The 16444-nt window shown below is 33.8% G+C and overlaps 4 protein-coding genes across 4 annotated transcripts in view; 3 read left to right on the forward strand and 1 right to left on the reverse strand.

The window, feature by feature from the left end:
- The first annotated feature begins 1363 nt into the window (after window positions 1-1363).
- On the forward strand, window positions 1364-5664 carry LOC105619223 (4-aminobutyrate aminotransferase, mitochondrial). The gene is made up of 10 exons (XM_012200746.1): window positions 1364-1427; window positions 3027-3151; window positions 3432-3599; window positions 3831-3917; window positions 4004-4199; window positions 4273-4445; window positions 4752-4892; window positions 4968-5125; window positions 5205-5473; window positions 5549-5664. Exons 1-10 carry the CDS (start codon window positions 1364-1366, stop codon window positions 5662-5664), a joined length of 1497 nt encoding a protein of 498 aa, XP_012056136.1.
- A 719-nt stretch (window positions 5665-6383) lies between these two features.
- Window positions 6384-11546, reverse strand: LOC105619224 (UPF0505 protein C16orf62 homolog). The gene is made up of 18 exons (XM_012200747.1): window positions 11530-11546; window positions 10813-10900; window positions 10362-10574; window positions 10127-10286; window positions 9794-10002; window positions 9577-9707; window positions 9286-9462; window positions 8860-9204; window positions 8684-8784; window positions 8426-8607; window positions 8203-8346; window positions 7940-8103; window positions 7712-7874; window positions 7402-7594; window positions 7181-7320; window positions 6958-7119; window positions 6559-6825; window positions 6384-6470 (listed from the first exon to the last, which is right to left on the reverse strand). The coding sequence occupies exons 1-18, from the start codon at window positions 11544-11546 to the stop codon at window positions 6384-6386; spliced, it is 2943 nt and encodes a 980-aa protein (XP_012056137.1).
- A 790-nt stretch (window positions 11547-12336) lies between these two features.
- Window positions 12337-14210, forward strand: LOC105619225 (SUZ domain-containing protein 1). The gene is made up of 4 exons (XM_012200749.1): window positions 12337-12381; window positions 12761-12825; window positions 12963-13143; window positions 14019-14210. Exons 1-4 carry the CDS (start codon window positions 12337-12339, stop codon window positions 14208-14210), a joined length of 483 nt encoding a protein of 160 aa, XP_012056139.1.
- Window positions 14211-15590: 1380 nt separating this feature from the next.
- The window catches only part of LOC105619226 (late secretory pathway protein AVL9 homolog), a 3212-nt gene continuing 2358 nt past the window's right edge, over window positions 15591-16444 (forward strand). Inside the window, exons 1-3 of the mRNA XM_012200750.1 lie at window positions 15591-15659; window positions 15760-15957; window positions 16143-16371. Of these exons, the coding sequence (XP_012056140.1) occupies window positions 15591-15659; window positions 15760-15957; window positions 16143-16371 (496 nt within the window). The remainder of the gene's footprint in view (window positions 15660-15759; window positions 15958-16142; window positions 16372-16444) is intronic.

Here is a 16444-nt window from a genome sequence, read left to right on the forward strand (position 1 = left end):
ATCAGATTAAGAGTATAAATCCAATTTGATATTAATTAGTAGAATGTAGATACGCAGCTTTTGTTTGAATGTTTTATCCGTTATTAGGACAGTTTTAATTTTGATATTAATTAATAGAATTTAGATATGCTTTTATTAACGTTTTTTGTTAGAAGAAATTTTGAATTATTAGGACATAATTATTTATAATTTTTATCTTTAATATTGAGAATAACCTACAGTGGATGATCGAAACGTTTGTTTTTAATGTATATTGTAAGGACGATTAAATAACAGCAATTAAGAACTTATTATTATTTTTAACCCTTTTTTATTATATTTATTATATTTATATTTTTTTATTATATTTATTATATTTAAATTTGATCTTATTCAATTGAACGTTGTTTTTTGAATATTATGAACATATTTGTTTCAATAAAATTACTCTTTGAATGAAATATTGCGTCCTGAACTTACAAGATTGAAATGAACTTTCCGATGAACCTAATAATAATATGTTACATATATTTATAGTTGTATTGTTCACTGGTGGCCAAATAATCGCTACCAAATTCAATAATTCTTGTGAATAATGTATGATAATAATAGAATCTCAATTAATCATGTACGCCAAATTAACATTAAATTAGCATCATAAATTAATTATATGGCATAACTTAACATCGTAAATGATTGCGATGAACATGTACTCGTAATACGAGAGACATTCAAAGGAAGACTTCTTTTCAGGGAATTACATGTACAATTTTGTTACGCATTTAAATGATACAACCAATGAAGAAAAAGCCCGAAATTGCACTTTCACTTTCACCGTATCGCGCCACGTGGAATCGTTGGAATTGCAGTACTATTCCTGACACGAAGCGCAACGGTATTCGTCGACGGTGAAACAGACGTACAGACAGACGTTGTGCAAGCAAGAACAATTTGATTCCTCGCATTAATCAGTGACTGCTTTCGCAGTCGGAGCATCGCGAAAAGAGAACGATGTTTTCTTTTTTGCCTTCGGCCTTTCACACGCGCTGCCAAATATCTGCTGTACGTGCTGAATTTTTTTTCCGTACATCGGGTAGAATATTAATACTTGTGGTATTCGACGCTCTGAAATTGATGGTAAATTCTTACGATATACACGAAATGATGAATTCTCTTTCTCTCACTCTGTCTGTTTCTTTATCTCTTTCTTTCTTTCGCTGAGCAGAAGCGACTGCTCGAGCAACTCGCGCCCCCACGAGACTCTCGACTCTTTAAACTGGGTGAACACTATCAGCGCCTATCAGCGACCAGTATGGCTCCAACCCTTCGGCAGAGACGACGTTGCTGAGTAGCCCTTGTATCTGTGCTCTCGTCTCAAACGGAAATGCTCGTTAACAAGTATCATCGTGCGTTGAGTGGGCGGATCTCGCTCCGACAGCTGCTAAACGGTATTTATACTGCTTCATTCCTCTTCAGATTCGTATAATTCATATAATGAGCGACGAGAAATCTATCCTGGAGCACGCCGCTCTATCGCGGATGCTGGACCGTGACAAAATCGATAAATTCATTCCGGCTCCAGCTGCTTCGCCGCCCCGCGAATCTTAAATCTCTACACAGAGCAGCGATCGCAGAAAGCAAAAAAGCAGTGAATAATATTAAAATAGGAATTAATATTATAACTTTCTCACAATGTATTTTTAATGGATATTTTTAACACTGTATATATATATATTTTTTTTATTAAAAAATATTAATACCTTCTGTTAAATTGATTTAATTCTATTCAAAAGGTTAATTAAGTCAATCTTATTCAAAATAACAGGAAAAAAGAATGTTTATTCTCGTCATAATATTGAACGTTGTAATGCTAATTTTAAATCGACTTTGTAAAAAAACACAGCTTTGTATTAACGACAAATATTTTTGAGTCTTGATGATAAAATGGGCAATAAAATAATATGTATATTAATATGTATAAATAGTATTAATATGAATTAGTATTACGGTTGCTATAAATATTTTAGATCATTTTTTCAGTGTGACAAAGTAAATTGAATATAAAGTGTCAACGAGATGTATACAATCCGAAGAGGAATTCGTTACAATCTCTTATAATTTTAAACAACTAATTCTTGATTTAAAAAAGTAGAAAATTTTTTGGAATAATACAAAAAACACATTATCACTCTTGTCAACTTTGTGTTACTTCACATATTTGTATTGAATTAAATTCTATCTCATGATATAAAGTGTTTCAGATATCAAACAGATCTCTCTCTGATATCTAAGATAGGAGATCATCATTCAAAACATGTTATTTCAATCAAAATCACACAAAAGTTTGTCATACATATCTTATAATCAGATATCATTAAATGAGAATTTTATCTTTTAATTCTGATTTTGATATCTATAGATACAAATTGTTTTTAACAGTCTTCTTGTTACAATCTCTATTTTCTTTATTCATTTATGCGTTTGCGGCTTTTATCCCACGTCATTGCAACAGTGATTTATGAGGAGTTCAAATAAAATCACACTAATGTATCAAGCAATCATCCTTAACTACCGTCAATAGAACTGATCATAAGAGTTGTAGAACAATTTAGCGAGTTAAGTTATTTTTCTGCTCGGGTATGGATATGTCAGTAAAATCCAAAAGCGCACAAAAATTTATATATCTGTAAATATACAGGATGTCCCCAAATTCGCGAATTAAAATTCACAGTAAGAAAGTTCCAAAAATTCAAATTATTTATCATTTTTCGAATAGTAGCTTTTGAGACATAAAAATTTTAAAATCAATTAAATATTACGGTTAAACGATTGCTTATCTCGCATGAGTCGCCACGCGCGATAACTTAAGACTATGGCGTACAAAAAAATGTAAGGCGTTTTAATAATACTTTTAAATCTATCTTTTTTTAGAATTTTCTTGATATTTTAATTTTCTGAATTTCGGGACAGCCTGTATATTTAAATAAAATATAGAAATTTGTACGTAGAAATACTTGTTCAAATGAGTATATAATATTGTCGTGCAGGCGTTACTACATGGAAGAGATGCTTAACCGGTTCGGTGTCGAGGGAACCTGAAGGGCCGGTACTTACGACCGAAATACCGGGCCCTCGATCGCGCAGCTTGTTACAAGAATTGAGCTTGATACAAGTACGTCAGATCCTCTTGATTCTTTGGGTGATATCATGACACGACATTTTGTTTAATTTATCAATTTAGTCGCTTGCTATCCGCGACGATATTTTGAACGCTTCGCCTACGAATTTTAATCCAATAATTCAAGCTATGTAGTTGTACTGTTGTCATATAGAATTGCTATATGTAGATTTAAATGTACACATAAGATATGAGTAATAATGCCAAATCTTTTGTAAATATTTTGTAAACCAGAGACGAAATGGGTTTACAATGTTGAAATCTGTGACTTCAGCAAGCGTCTTCCGTACAATTCTTCGCAGACTATGAAAAATCCGCCGGTAATTATATAATTGACGTTGACGGGAATGTGTTGCTGGACGTTTATATGCAAATCTCATCAATGCCTCTAGGGTATAATCATCCGGCGATGCTGGAGGCTCTCGCCGATCCCGTTAATCAAGTGAGTGATATAAAAGCACATCGTCACGGAGTACCGTATTTTTTTTCATGTATGGAAATTTGCGTGCTAACTTCCTCTACAAGATGTATCACTTATACTTTAAGTACACAGTATTGAGAAGAAATTCTAATAATCGAATATTCTTGATATACCTTCATGTAAATTATTTTACTTTAGGAAGACGGTGTTCAAGTTGTATGAAAAATAGTTAACGATTATGATTCTTTTCAGAGAATTATAGCGAATAGACCTGCTTTAGGTGTCTTTCCAGGAAAAGACTGGCCTAACAGATTAAGAGATGTTCTACTTAAGAAAGAGGTAACAGATATATGCTAAAACTATAATTCATTTCCTATATCGTCTTTTATCTTGGCGCAATTGAAAAAAATTATTATTTTGAACAGTTGGTACCACCGGGATTATCACACATTACGACAATGATGTGTGGTTCTTGTTCTAATGAGAATGCTTTTAAAAATATTTTTATCTGGTACGCCGAGAAACAAAGGCAAGGCAAACCGTTCACGAAGGAAGAGATAGAATCGTGTATGATGAACCAAATCCCTGGCTCACCGCGATACTCTATTATGTCCTTTAAAGGTCAGTCATTTGTTGGAGTGAAAACAAGTTTCATTCCAATTAGGAATCTTTATGAAATATTTAATATCGATAGGTAGCTTTCATGGAAGAACCTTAGGTTGTCTCTCAACGACTCACAGCAAGTACATTCATAAGATGGATATACCAGCTTTCGACTGGCCTATCGCTTCCTTTCCAGAGTACAAGTATCCTTTAGAAGAAAACGTTCGAGAAAACAAACAGGAAGATAAGCGTTGCCTCGCAGAGGTATATCGTCAAATCTTTATTGTACATTGACACCAAAAGAATCAATATTTCTCACTCATTAAAAGGATCAAACAAATAAATTAATAGGAAAATTAAGAAAATGATAGAAAATTAAGTGTTTCATTATCATAAAAAACATAATTACTGAAAAATCAAGACATCTTAAGATTTTGTCTTTTGCACAAAAAATATAATATTAATTTAAAAGATAGAAATGATCAATAATGATTATTCAGTATTTCTAGTATTAAATATCTCTTTAAATGTTTCGCATAAGAAGATTAAAAAATTTGATTGATATTTTAGGTCGAGGAATTATTTGAGAAGTACAAAAACGAAAAGAAAGTACCAGTGGCTGGCGTGATAATTGAACCTATTCAAGCAGAAGGCGGTGACAATCACGCATCCCCAGAATTCTTTCAGGAACTTCAACGCGTGACACGAAAGGTAAGGCTTGCAAAACAATTATCTTACAGTACGTTATCAAAAGATATATTGCAATCTCACGTTAAAATATTTCAGTACGGAGCCGCGTTACTTATCGATGAAGTACAAACCGGTGGCGGACCAACGGGAAAAATGTGGTGCCACGAGTACTTTAATTTAGATACTCCACCCGACGTAATGACTTTCAGCAAGAAAATGCAATTAGGCGGTTATTATCATTCGGAGGATCTGAAGTAAATCTTTTTTTTTTTTCAATGATAAAATAATATAAAATCATGTTTTAAATATTAACGTATAATTACCTGCACGCAGACCGAAACTGTCATATCGTGTGTTCAATACTTGGATGGGCGATCCCAGCAAAGTGATCCTGCTCGAAACGATTATAAATACGATTAAAAAGGAGAATCTTTTGGATAGAGTTACATGCGTGGGCAATTATCTGTTAAAACATTTGATGGATATGCAAAAGGAACATTCCAATGTAATCAGTGCAGTGCGCGGACGTGGAACTTTCATAGCGTTTAATTGCTCCTCGCCTGAAGCGCGAGATAGCATCATCAAGAAACTTGCAACGAAAGGTAAAATGTTGCAACATAAAATGTAAGTGCTAAGAATATCTTCAATGTTTTCGTATTTTCCTCTGTTCTTGTTAGGTATTCAGACAGGTGGATGCGGCAGCCAGGCTGTGCGGCTGAGGCCTGCGTTGACCTTCACAGAGCATCATGCCGATATATTTCTGGATGCGCTTCGCTCTGTTTTAAAAAAATAAAAATCAGCTTGGCAATATCTTGCGTCTTCCAAATCAGATGTCTTCCATATTGAAGTACTCATGGAGATATATCGTGTGATTTATGAAGTCTATAAATAATCATTATTTTTCTATGGCAATTAACATTATGAAAATATGTTACGAAGAGTTTATGATAAATGGTGAATTAATGACAACAATGCAGTATGACAAACTAAACGATGTAATATATAATATTTGATTATCTCGTAATTTGTAAGTATATATGAATGATTCGATACGAACTAAAAAATATTCAAAAAAAATTATGATACAAATGTATTCAACTTTAACAAATTTAGAACAATAATGTTTTTATTGAGTAGAAATTCTCTCTACATCGATTATTTATACATTTCATATATTGAGCAATATTTGCTATATTTGAAAAAATATAGTATAAAATGATGCTTAACAATCAATTGTATACTAACTTGTAATATACAATATTTGTATATTGCATGATGTACATTAACTAATATGTATCAACTTTTAACAATTAATTGTTATAATTTATATTCTGTTTTATCTTTCTTTTATTATCTTTTATTATCTTTTTATATTTTTACTATTATTTGTTAATTTTGGCTTCATTGACATAATCAGACAAATTATTGCACAATTACAAAATGTCTTCCAAAACAACTGCCGATAAAAAATGTTTAAGTTAGATCCTTATTGTTATCAAGTCTTAATGTCATTCATCTCGACATTTTCTTCAATATTTCAGCAAAATGTTCATATTCTCGATGATGACTCTTCTGTGTCATGTAAGCCTTTGTCCTCATCTGAAAAAAATATCCGAAATAAAGATTTTAAAAACAAAACAATGTATAAAAAAAATTTAAATCTTGATTATTCTAAATATGTATTTACTGTCACTTTAGAATCCACCGAACCGTGTCGTTGTGATAAATGCCACAAATTTACAGCCATGTTTGCTAATGCAGTGTCTCGTAAATTTGCACGAATAATAAAACAATTAAACAGCTCGAGAGCAAGAGCTGATTGTTTATCGAATTGTTCGATGGATCCAAGATACTTGAGATGGCCTAAGATTTCTTCAACGATTTTTGAACATATTTTATTGACTTCACCGATAAATTTCTGATCCGATCCATACAATTTATCATTTGAGTCAACCTAAAAACGGCATTATATAAATTGTGACATATTATATAAATTTTAGAGATTATAATTAATTTCTCTAATTTTAAAGTATCGGAAATATGATATTTATTTGCCCCTTCAAATGTGCGCAAAAGCATGAAATACCTTATCGATATGGTACGGATAATTTTCCTGCGCTACCGTTGAAAGAAGATCGAGTACACGTAAATATAAATATGGTTTGATTGAGGTATTCTCCTCAAAGCAACGTTGAACTGCATTGAGCAAGCCTCTCATCAAATACAGGACGCCATGCTCTGGGCTATCCTAATACAGAACAATCTTAAAATCATAAAATTAAAAACATAGCGTATATCAATATACTTACGGGAACTACTAACAATGTTGACAAGAAATTCGATAAGTAAGAAAGCAAATATGGCTGCGAGCTTTTCTGTCTTCCATCAATATCGATAGTTTTCGGCATTTCCGGAAGTAAACTCAAAGCAGCCTTAAAACAAGCATCGGCTGAAAAATGCCAATTTACGTATATAAATTAACGAAAAAAAAATGTGTTAATGTTAAAATAAAAATTAATTCAATTCGCACCTTGGCCTAGACATTGATTTAAAAGGGCAACCTGTCCAGATAGTAGATATAATTGAAGGCGTGTATGGACTAGAGTTAACGATGGTATGGTAATGAAACAGAATGCAGCGCAGGCACGTACAAACGCTGACGTTCTTCTTGTGTGATGACCACGTACTATCTTCCTAGTATCAACTGATAATCTATTCACGCACTGAGCGCAAATAAAAAGAGACTTTATTATCGCTAATCCTTTTTTCTTTATATATCAACAGTGTAAAAGAAAGAATCATTTATGTACTATCAAGTAGAACATATATGTATCACATACTTGTACAAGTTGTATATGAACGCTATCAAGATTAGGAAATGCTGCCCTGGCCTCTACGTAAAAACTAAGCTGCTTCTCAAAATCGCGACCATAATCTACTCGTTGTACTAGTCCGCATATTAGTTGTCCGATCTGTCGTTTCTCATCTTCGACGGTTAGAGCACTGTAATGATTTATTCGATTTTAGAGATCAGGATAAACTTTAATCGTAAAATTAAATTGATGTACCTAACAGAATCGTGCATTATTCTCGCAATAAACATCAGAGCGTTTATAATAATAGGATCCGTAATAGGTCCATTTTGCACACTCAATCCTTCTATGACAGTTTTACAAACTTCAACCTTAACACTTTCCTTGTGAAACAAGTCAATTAGAGGTAAAAAATTGTCCTACAAAACGTCAAATAATTTGTAACAGATTAAACGTCTTAAAATTAATTATGAATAAATATGAATAATATGTGCGTTTATAATAGCGCGAATAGTTACCATAGCAAGTAGTGATTCAAAATCTTGTGTGTGGGCAACTATCTTTTCAATAATATTCTGCAATTGTGGATAATAATTTTCGAAAGCTTTGTTCGGTCGTAGCCGATCTATTATTTTGCCGAAAAATAAATTTAATTCAATTACCTATAAACATAATATGTACAATAATAATTTAATTTCACATAAAGTATAATTAAATATTATTTGTGCAAATATAACTTACAGAAAAGTATATAACAGTGAACTGAATCCAAATCTCGACGCAATGCATGAATTTGTTAGGATCTGTGAGGTCCGTTATGTACTTCCATATCACGTTAAGCACCGATTGACAGTCTTCTTTCGGCAAAGATTCTCGTACAAGGCATTCTCCCAAACTCCGATATAAGAGATATTGAGGATACCCTGTTGCATTGAAAAGAGAAAACGTAACTTAAAAGTGTTATTATATTCTCGACTTCATTTTTTTAAATCTCAATACCATCGTCTTCACTCGCTACTATTAAATTTACAAAATCCATAGCACGTACAGCAATATAAGTAGGTTTAAATGCAGTCAACACTGTATTTAATAATAACGATCTGAAAATATATGTCGATTAGATAAAAATTAAAAATTAAAGATAAATTAAAAATGTATGTTTAAAATATATTTACCCGTTCTCTTGTTTTTTACAACGAGATAAAACTTCTTCAAGAAGGCTCTCGGGCGATATCGCCACTAATACCTGTACGATCCAATCCAAAGCTGGTGAATATAAATTAAGATACGAATGAAGGGTAACATTTTGCTTCACTATTTCGTTTCTTACAGCAGTCCCAAATAGCTGCTGGTACGTAAAAAGAAAGTCATACAGATTTTCCCTCACAAATTCGAAGTCTGATGTTTTGTTCAACGCCAATCCCACACGACATAAATAACATCTCGCGTAAATCGCTATCAATGGATTTCCGATGCCTCTTATCATACGAGTTATACGTAACAGAGCAGTATTAAATTCACTAAAATAAAAGTATTACTTTAATATTTCAATCATTATGTTATTATAGCATTACGAATATTTATACAGTCGAAAGTCGTACCTAGTCGTTAGAAAACTGTAAGATTTTATTATTGCCATTTCTACATAAAGACGTGGTACTAGTTCCCGTATTGAAGCTATCTTGTAAAACCAATTCCGACACGTCTCCTTCGCGTTTTCAGGAACCATGTCGGGTGTAAAATTATCGGGCAAACTCGTAGGTACTTTACTTCCTGGTCTAAGAAAAAAATATTAATATCAATAATTATAAATAATGTTTATAACTGCTCGATAAAAAAAAACATAAAATACGTGCAATAAAAAAATAAGAGTTTTCTTATATAATAATTACTTGTAATACTCAGCCTTCATTTTCAATCTTTCATACACAAGTTTTCCAAAAATATCCAAAATATCTGTGATGAGAACAAACTTGCTCGGATAAAAAGCCATTACGGATGTATCTACTAATAATTTGGCACACTGAAATAATTTAACATTAATTCTTAAATCATAAGTTCTTTTTTGTTCTAAGTTCTCATTCTATAAAAACTAATAAATGTCAAAACCTGTATTGCAATTTTGAGCGCCTTTACTCTTTGGTCGGAATGCCACGCTTGTACTAGTTCGTTGTTTAATTGTTCGATTCGTGCTGTGTATTGTTGCTGCGACAAGTCCAACATTTGCCGAACAGAACCTTCTTCAAAATCATCTAATTGTTCAAGTCGCGTTTTTACCTTGTCGACCATTGGCCCACTCGGCTGAACTTTCACTACAACTAACAAAACAACATTGTAGCAATTTAAAAAGTTATTAATCAATAAGCAATTTAAAATAAATGATATTGTATTTTAATATTTCTTCACGAATTAAATTAATTAATAATCTTTTTAAAAAGGTACCTTTTTCGCCACCTGATAAGAAACTGGTGACAATCGATAATTTTTCAGAGGTGGTATATTTACTTAGTATAGCGGAACGTCTAACAGACCATGGTTCTACCAATTCCTCTGCTGTGTCCTTTGATTTTTTACCCGCAGGTGCAACATTAGAATAATCCCACTATAACACAGATAATATAAACTTAAGTTATAAAAATAATAAAAACACATAATTAAATCTAAATAAATATATTACTTCGTCTGCAGCCATTTTAGAGAGAGGATCCAATTCTTCTCGAGCAAATTGTGTAAGAGGATCAGAACCGTCTAGGGAAGGATGACTCAACAATGGATCACTCAGTGGATTTGCAAGAATCGGCGCGTGTGTTGGTGTAGGTGTTCCAGTGGAGGAACTGGTACTTGTACTCCGCAACGCACTTCGTCTAGCTGCGCTACGTCCATCAATTAACTATACAAGAATAAAAAATCTTTTATCAAATTTATTGTTCATATAAGATAGAATACGAAGTAGAAATTAAAACCTGTTCATGTTGCTTGAAACCGTTCGTGTTGCTTCAAAAATGTTTGTATTTAAAATGAGATAAAAATATATTCTGACATTAAAGAGAGAAAAAGCGAAGTTACTGAGTACAAAAAGTACAAACAACGCGAATAGATCTATTTATGATACTTCAGCTATTTCTTACAGTGATTACAACTGGTTTTAAAGGATGCTCCGTAGCTTCTTCCAGACATGCAAACTTTACAGTCCCATATTCCATGGGTTTTGATGTCCTGCAAACAAAATTTCTTTTTTATATAATATAGTTCATTTTCTTATATTAGAAGAAAATCTTATTATTGCAATAATAGTATCATCTGACAAAACACAAACTAAACAATAACATTATATCAATGTTGAAGGCTGCTTTTCTTTTAAGAGATATAATCGACACATATCGTTTCGTCGTTATTATTCATTGAATGCCAAGAATTTAAAGATAGAATGATGTCTGTGTCACTAAAGGGAAAGCACCAAAAGATATATTTTCTATGACAAAATTACACTTTTGAAGCTTAAAATGAGATATATGTTTGACGAAAGCGAGAAAGAAAGTTCTAGTGTAGGAATAAAAAGCAGATCTATAATAATATCCTATTCTCTAAAATTTTCAGAATGACTCTAAATAATAAAATCTCATTCTTAAAGACTAAAAATTGAGATACTCCTTCTTAAGACTTCAATTTTTACTTTTTAGAGTGAGATTCCATTCCAAAGAATTTAGAGAGTGCTCAACAATGTAACTGTTATGTATAACATGTGTCATATTACAATTATATTGTTGAAGAATAACAATATTGATGTAATATTACTGTTTATGTTCTACAGAAATAGACACTTGAACGAAAATTAATTTTCTCACCATTCTATCTCCGTCATATTTTGCACTCTGAGATACTGTTCTTAAGTTCAGAAGTAGAATCACACCATGTAATCCGATATCACGCTGATATTATCCGGTTCATCATGCGGCTTCAGAATCTGACATTAAAAAGTCGACACCCGACTCGACACGGAGTCCAATCAAACATCAACTAATCCTCGTGCAAAGTCGGGCAAAGTATGGCGTGGTAGAACCACCGATCGAGCTGAGTCCCACACGGATATGGGACGAATTCATCCATACACGCAATACACTTATTGGTCGTCCAACGGGAGTCTCCAGAACGTTCCTAGGAGTTCTATGTTGTTAATATAGATTAACTTTAATCTTAGTTTATAACTTACTTTCTATCTTTTTCCAGTTCGAAGAATTAAATTAAAATTTATCTACAAGATTAAAGTTAATCTAAAACTGAATAAAAATAAAGTAAAGATTTTTTCAAATCCTGATCACCCCGAAAAACCATTCATTTCTATTAACGCAGCCTCACGAATCGCCGATTCGCCTCGCAGCGAATTCTGAAGTATTTTGAAGCAACTCCGAGCTCGTGCAATTCAATGGAATTGTTCAATAAGAATCGAAGATTTTCAATGAACCGCCAATTCTGCTTATTTGAGTGTCGATCACGACGCAGGGCAGCACCGACAACATCCCCAGAAATCCGACCACGGGTGTGCTGTTCTCCAAATCTCCATTCCAGTACTCCAGTCCTCGCAGCATACCACAATTCGCACGCTGCACGCGAGTTACGGGAATTTCTGCGGAAATTCGCGACGTATTCGGGCCATGGACGAAGTTCTTGAAAGCTGGGAGCAGATTGAGGAATCCGGAGTAAGACACATCTCAGAATTTCGTTTTCCAAATCGGAGTGTAAGACCGAACGGTCTCGTGTTAACCTATAACCTCCTTCGAGTTCCGGAGTTTCCGTCGATGACGAAAAGACTTTCCGCGGTTTGTCGTCTCGCGTTTTCTCGCTTTGGAGCATCCCGAGTATCGCGCTTGTATTCTTCGTTGTTTGTACATCGCGATCCTTAATTGATAGATTGATTCACGCGAGTTAATCATAGTACTTTATACTGCCATAAGGACACGTTTTTGCACAAAATTCTTTTCCTAAAATTTTTTTTCACTCCCGGTCGATTTCGTTCATGGAAATTATTTATCGTTATATGATATATAGAAGAGGGATGAAAATTCTGATGGCTTTTAGGCACTTGATAAAAGACTGGAAGCTCTTCGGTTGAACACAGTGGAGGAAGAAATAGAATCTTCTAGGTAGGTTCAGGTGAACGTTTCTCGAACTTGTTTCCCCTTCATGCTTTTAAGTCATTTAAATCTTTTTGAAGAAAATATTTCTGTCATTTATAACATACAATGTATAGTTTATATATTTAACAATATTTTGGATATAGAACCAATAATGATGCCAACACAAGGATGATTATATTAGGGGAAGATGGCCTTAGATCTCAATACGTACCTCCAAAACCTATGGTAAAGATATTAAAGAGACCTACTGCAGATTCGCGAGGTAGTGGTGATGGTCCACTGAACGATGAAAAACCTAAGCAACCTATTAAGTCTCTTAAGCAGGTATGTAATTTAGGATGCTTACCAGCAAGAGACACATGGTAAATTATTTTATTACTTCATTACACTAAAGGTGCTTTAGTAAGAGACATACAGTGTACAATAATATAGTAAACAAGAAGTTTTTTCCATTCAGACAAACATCATTTTTTTTGACATTCAGAAAGTAATAAAAATAGATCAACTTTCTATTTGTCACTAAATGGAAAGCATCCAAGGATGTATAATAATTTATTGTGTTACACTGTGTCATTTGTGTCTCTTGCTGGAAAGTATCATCTATTAGTATACATTAAAGATTGCTTTGTATAATATAAATGCATAAATTTAAGTGAAATAATATAATCAATTTTGACAATGAAATAATATATGTGGCTTCTGTTAAATAATGCAATGATATCATTATTGAGTATGTAATCTTTAAAATATTTATATACATAAATGCTTTTACATTTAACTTGGTTAATTTAATTTAAATATAGCAGCTTTTAGTATGTATTAGTGTAATGCAAGTGAATTCGCTAAAGACACAGTGAATTAGAGACTCTAGTCACAAATTTTGTATTGGCCCATCATTTTTGTTAACTTCAGTAATTAAGTTAGAAGTAAAATAATATTTAGAATAAAATAACATGTATAAAAAGGGACAATATATCCTTCTTTCTTACTTTTTGTTTTGATAAAATTGCTCGTGGCCAGACTTTGTTATAGAATCTCTATAGTGAATCATTTCATCTTTATTTAACGTTGATAAACAATCAAGATATAATGATTCTGTGTTATACTGTCAACCATCAGTATTTCTTGCTGAAAAATCCTTAATTCGTCCGTAAAACCCTATACTGTCGAACGTATGAAAATGTAACGAATTGTCTTAGCGGGAGCAAGAATATGCAGAAGCACGCAGGAGGATTCTGGGGGAAGAGAAGAGTCCAGAAGAGAAGACGATGCAAGAGATCAACAGAATTCAGGCAAAATCGAGCACGCCGAATGGCAACAATTTTCCTAGCAACGTCGTTCGTATGCCTGCCGGCCCGGATGGTACCCGGGGCTTCAATGTACGCAGGTAGCGCGTCTTCCGACTGACTTTCCACCCATCTTCTTCCTCTCCTTCCTACTCGCTGCCATGGGGAAGGAGAACGGCTATGAGGCCAATAACATAGAATAACTTCGCGCTCCCAACTAGAGCGAACAAGATATTCTCGGAGCTGCGTCCTGCGAATTGTCATCGTGCATAGACGCAGCCTAGCAAGGATCGAGAGAAAATGGACTTATTCGAGTGAAAACGAAATGCTGATGTCATGCATTCTGTTGGTGCTCTCTTACGTGACAGATCGAAAAATAGAAAAAAAATAGGAAAATAATTATATTTATGTTTATATATGTATATATATTTGTATGTATGTACATGCACGGTATAATTATTTTTCTATATATTTTTTTCTATATATTTATAAAACGAAATTGCAATTCAGATATAATGGGACGGAAGCGTGGATTTGTTACAAAGAAAATGAATTGCTTCAGTTTGTAAACTTGTATAATAACTGATAACTGAAAGTATCTAACGTGGATTGTGTAATAAGTATCTTTGGACTGTGTAATAAAAGAACTTGTATATATACACATTATTATTATATACACATGTACAAGTAACAATTGTATGCGATATGTGAATCATTTTGTTATTAAATCAAAGATACTTTTAAACAGAGATACCTTTCATTGACTTCAATTTCAATATAATAAATATAAATGTGATATAGATGTAAAAGAGGGAAATGTTATTTTACAATTTTTTTATGTTGAATTGTTTAGAGAAGCGCAAATGTATGTATAATTTATTGAATTGTTTGTACTGATAAGTTTATAAAAAACATATTTCAATTACCCAAATTTTTGTGCCGTGAGGCACTCATTGTTTAAATTTCTTTGAACGATTACTACACCGAGATGCCTTCTTGAACCTTCTTGAATAGTTATTAAGCATTATTGAGTCACTCACAAATGTCTAGATATGGATTGACGTGTAGATGTAATTGTCTCGTGTGAAGAACTTCTTAATTCCGAATTATATCAAAGATAAATTTATGTTATTGAAGTAGCCGTTCATGATAACTGATGATAACGTTCTACGCGTGCGTATATATCTGCATGGTGTGTGTGTGCGCGTGCGCGTGTGTGTGTGCGCGTGTGTGTGTGTGCGTGTGTGTGTGTGCGCGTGTGTGTGTGCGCGTGTGTGTGTGCGTGTGTGTGTGTGTGTGTGTGCAGCACAGTCGACACATGTTTATATGCGTCATGGCGCATGTCAAATCGCATGTCTGCCGCTATCAGCTCATCTGACTCGACAGATATTTCTCGCGGTTTTGAAATGATGCGAGTGAGTTACCCGTGGAAATAGGTATCCCAGGTGCCAGAAGTGCCGCGTTATCGCCACCGGAGCCGTAAGGATGGCAGAATCGAGTGGACCGATTCTTCACGTCATCGTCGTCGGGTTTCACCACAAGAAAGGCTGCCAGGTAGAATGACAGGCCAGATTAACCTTCTTCCTCATTTCATCGACGTTCCGCGCGTTTCCAATCACGTCCAAACGCATCCTAACATAATATTACCTTTTAGGTCGAATACTCGTTTCCACCTTTGGTACCTGGTGCGCCTAATGAATGTCCATTGGGATGGAAGTATCTGCCCACTCTCGCTCTGCCCGACGGTTCTCACAACTATGACGAGGACACAGTTTATTTTCACTTACCTAGTCTGAACGATCCGAAACGAACGATATATGGCATTTCATGTTTCCGCCAAATACCTGTGGAGGTATATAAAAGTATTTTTTTGGTGTTTCAATATCTAGACAGTTTTAATACTCGACATCCTATGGATATCCTGTGATTGTTCCTAGGACGTAGAGACGTCTGTGTTTAGTTTAAGACATTCCTACAAGATCAAATACAAGTTTTAACTCTGAATAAATGTAAAGTAGAACATTATTGTGCTTGCAGAAACTAAAGAATCGCACGTCCGATATAACGAGAGGTACTGTTCAAAAGTCGGTTTGCGTGCTGAGTACTTTGCCTCTATATGGACACATTCAAGTAAAAATGGCCCTGATAACGCATGCATATTTTGAAGAAGGGGATTTTAGTAAAGTGTCCTTACTGGAGGATACTTATCATCATCTTAATTCATGTATGAGTGGCGAAAGTCAGATACCGCCGCAAATCTTTGTTGGTAATTGTCCATCAATATATTCCTATGTTTAATAATTATCATCTGCATTGATCATCTGCATGTGTGTGTATAT

The sequence above is a fragment of the Atta cephalotes genome (assembly GCF_000143395.1).
Source record: "Atta cephalotes unplaced genomic scaffold scaffold00020, whole genome shotgun sequence".
NCBI lineage: Eukaryota > Metazoa > Arthropoda > Insecta > Hymenoptera > Formicidae > Atta > Atta cephalotes.